Source organism: Neophocaena asiaeorientalis, unplaced genomic scaffold, assembly GCF_003031525.2.
Source record: "Neophocaena asiaeorientalis asiaeorientalis breed wild unplaced genomic scaffold, Neophocaena_asiaeorientalis_V1.1 scaffold504, whole genome shotgun sequence".
NCBI lineage: Eukaryota > Metazoa > Chordata > Mammalia > Artiodactyla > Phocoenidae > Neophocaena > Neophocaena asiaeorientalis.
Window position 1 is genome coordinate 320906 of NW_020174438.1, and position 3977 is coordinate 324882.

At 40.7% G+C, this 3977-nt stretch overlaps 1 protein-coding gene across 1 annotated transcript in view; it reads left to right on the forward strand.

The window, feature by feature from the left end:
- Positions 1-3277, forward strand: part of CYP2R1 (cytochrome P450 family 2 subfamily R member 1) — an 18982-nt gene extending 15705 nt beyond the window's left edge. The window contains exon 5 of the mRNA XM_024757036.1: positions 2409-3277. Coding sequence (XP_024612804.1) covers positions 2409-2584 — 176 coding nt within the window. The 3' untranslated portion in view covers positions 2585-3277. The remainder of the gene's footprint in view (positions 1-2408) is intronic.
- The last annotated feature ends 700 nt before the right edge of the window (positions 3278-3977 follow it).

A 3977-nucleotide genomic window follows, 5' to 3' on the forward strand; every position in this document is an offset into this window, starting at 1 on the left:
AATATCACTGATGAACATAGATGCAAAAATCCTCAGCAAAACACTAGCAAACAAAATCCAACAGCACATTAAAAGGATCATCATACACCATGATCAAGTGGGGTTTATTCCAGGAATGCAAGGATTCTTCAATATATGCAAATCAATCAACGTGATACACCATGTTAACAAATAGAAGGAGAAAAACCATATGGTCACCTCAAGAGATGCAGAGAAAGCTTTCGACAAAATTCAACACCGATTTATGATAAAAACCGTGCAGAAAGCAGGCATAGAGGGAACTTTCCTCAACATAGTAAAGGCCATATATGACAAACCCACAGCCAACATTGTCCTCAATGGTGAAAAACTGAACTGGTGGGAATGTGAATTGGTACAGCCACTATGGAGAACAGTATGAAGGTTCCTTAAGAAACTACAAATAGAACTACCATATGACCCAGCAATCCCACTACTGGGCATATACCCTGAGTAAACCATAATTCAAAGAGTCATGTACCAAAATGTTCATTGCAGCTCTATTTACAATAGCCAGGAGATGGAAACAACCTAAGTGTCCATCATTGGATGAATGGCTAAAGAAGATGTGGCACATATATAAAATGAATATTACTCAGCCATAAAAAGAAACGAAATTGAGCTATTTGTAATGAGGTGGATGGACCTAGAGTCTGTCATACGAGTGAAATAAGTCAGAAAGTGAAAGACAAATACCGTATGGTAACATATATATATATGGAATTTAAGAAAAAAAATGTCATGAAGAACCTAGGGGTAAGACAGGAATAAAGACACAGACCTACTGTAGAACGGACTTGAAAATATGGGGAGTGGGAAGGGTAAGCTGTGAAGAAGCGAGAGAGTGGCATGGACATGTATACACTACCAAATGTAAAATAGATAGCTAGTGGGAAGCAGCCGCATAGCACAGGGAGATCAGCTCGGTGCTTTTGACCGCCTGGAGGGGTGGAATAGGGAGGGTGGGAGGGAGGGAGACGCAAGAGGGAAGAGATACGGGAACATATGTATATGTATAACTGATTCACTTTGATATAAAGCAGAAACTAACACACCATTGTAAAGCAGTTGTACTCCAATAAAGATGTAAAAAAATTTTTTTTAAAAAAAGCTAGAAACAATGAATGCTGGAGAGGTTGTGGAGAAAAGGGAACCCTCTTGCACTGTTGGTGGGAATGTAAATTGATACACCCGCTGTGGAGAATAGTATGGAGGTTCCTTAAAAATCTAAAAATATAACTACCATACAACCCAGCAATCCCACTACTGGCCATATACCCTGAGAAAACCACAATTCAAAAAGAGTCATGTACCAAAATGTTCATTGCAGCTCTATTTACAATAGCCAGGACATGGAAGTAACCTAAATGTCCATCAACAGTTGAATGGATAAAGAAGTTGTGGCACATATATACAATGGAATATTACTGAGCCATAAAAAGAAACGAAATTGAGTTATTTGTAGTGAGGTGGATGGACCTAGAGCCTGTTATACAGAGTGAAGTAAGTCAGAAAGAGAAAAGCAAATACCATATGCTAACACATATATATGGAATCTAAGAAAAGAAAAAAATAGGTTGTGAATAACCTAGGGGCAAGACGGGAGTAAAGACGCAGACCTAGTAGAGAATGGACTTGAGGATATGTGGAGGGGAAGTGTAAGCTGTGACAAAGTGAGAGAGTGGCATGGACATATATACACTACCAAACGTAAAATCGATAGGTAATGGGAAGCAGCCACATAGCACGGGGAGATCAACTTGGTGGTTTGTGACCACCTAGAGGGGTGGGGTTGGAGGGTGGGAGGTAGGCAGGTGCAAGAGGGAAGAGATATGAGAACATATGCATATGTATAACTGCTTCACTTTGTTATAAAGCAGAAACTAGCACACCATCGTAAAGCAATTATACTCCAATAAAGATGTTATAAAAAAGAAAAAAAGAATCCTCCTGCCAATGCAGGGGACATGGGTTCAAGCCCTGGTCTGGGAAGATCCCACATGTCGCGGAACAACTAAGCCCCTCTGCCACAACTACTGAGCCTGTGCTCTAGAGTCCATGAGCCACAACTACTGAGTCCACGAGTCACAACTATTGAAGCCTGTGGGCTTAGAGCCCATGCTCCACAACAAGAGAAGCCACTACAATGAGAAGCTTGTGCACTGCAATGAAGGGGAACCCCTGCTTGCTGTAACTAAAGAAAGCCCATGAACAGCAATGAAGACCCGACGCAGCCAAAAATAAATTTATTAAAAAGAAATGAATAAAATAAACATAACTTCCTCTAAGTTTCTTTAAGTTCCAGGTTTCCTGAATGGTACGTATTAGACTTAAATTTTGGTAAATATTGTGGATTTAGAAAAATTATTATGCCTGTTTTTTATGTTGAGGGAGAAGACATTGTCTTGGAGAACAGCTGGCTCGGATGGAAATGTTCCTGTTTTTTACAACATTGCTTCAGCGATTTCACTTGCATTTTCCACATGAACTGGTTCCAAATCTGAAGCCCAGGTTAGGCATGACGTTGCAACCCCAGCCCTACCTCATCTGTACAGAAAGACGCTGAAAGTGCCTGGCTGTTGTGTGGAACAAGGTGTTTGCCTCACCCCTGAACCTTGTTTATACAGTGTCTGTGTTTGTATAAGGATCACAGCATCATAAAAACCAAATGAACACAGATGTGTCTTTAAAGACTGTAATAATAAGCATTAGCTATTACTTTTTCCAACCTTTTATGACTTATAATGCGGAATTATCTGAGGAAAACAGAGGTACAAATGACAGTTGTTGCTTAAGATACTAAGAAGGGCCATCGATGACCTGACTTTTCAGCCTGTTGTTGAGCACCAGGTACCCCTCATCCCTTCTTGACTGCAATTTGCTCCTTTCTGGGCTCTTTGCTTCCAAATGTCAATGCCAGCTCCTTTCTGATCAGGTATTGCCATTAATAGATTGTGTGGTACTAGTCCAGTTTAATAGTGGACTAAAGAAGAAATTAAAACCCAAATAAATGAGTTTGGACTACAGCGGTATTTTAGACATGATGGCAGATGATAGAATAGATAGCTATACAGTATATTTAATGTAAAACCTGCCAGTGCTTTAAATCTTGCTTCCTACTATAGCTTCATAAGAGTTGCGGCGTCATTCTTCCTACAAACGAGGGTCCCTGTGACCCTCATAGCAGCAGTTAAGTAGATAGGAAATTACAATAAGGTATTTAAAAATGACACATATGGGGCTTCCCTGGTGGCGCAATGGTTGAGAGTCTGCCTGCCGACACAGGGGACACGAGTTCGTACCCCAGTCCGGGAAGACCCCACATGCCGCGGAGTGGCTGGGCCCGTGAGCCATGGCCGCTGAGCCTGCGTGTCCGGAGCCTGTGCTCCACAACGGGAGAGGCCACAACAGTGAGAGGCCCACATACCACCAAAAAAAAACAAGGCAGAAGATTGAGTGGTCTTCCGTCTCTCTCAGTGAGTAAATAAATATTACCAATACTGTTCAGTTGTTTATTCAGAGTCAATGCCAAGTTTGAAGATTTAGCCTTTGTGAATAGTCTGCCTGTGACAAGTACGGAAGAGGTTATTTTCAAAGACGATGAGACAACACTGATTCAGCACAACCTAAGATGGAATCTGCTAAGATGTGTTACAATTGATAGTAAAAATATATGTGGAGCATTAAAAGGCATAGTTGTACAAATTGTATTATCAGCAGGTACTTTGCAGAAAGTGCTTGAATCTATCATGTGTTATAAAACCAGTAGTGTCAACAGTGAACTTCATTTATTCTTATGAACTTAACCATCATCAGTTTTGTGAATTTTTGTCAGAAATAGGAGCTGAATATCCTGACCTGCTCTACCACACTTCAATGATTTAGCAGTGATAATACTTTATTGCAAATTTTTTGAGCTCAGGGCCAAGATTGAAATATTTCTGAATGAGGAGAACCAC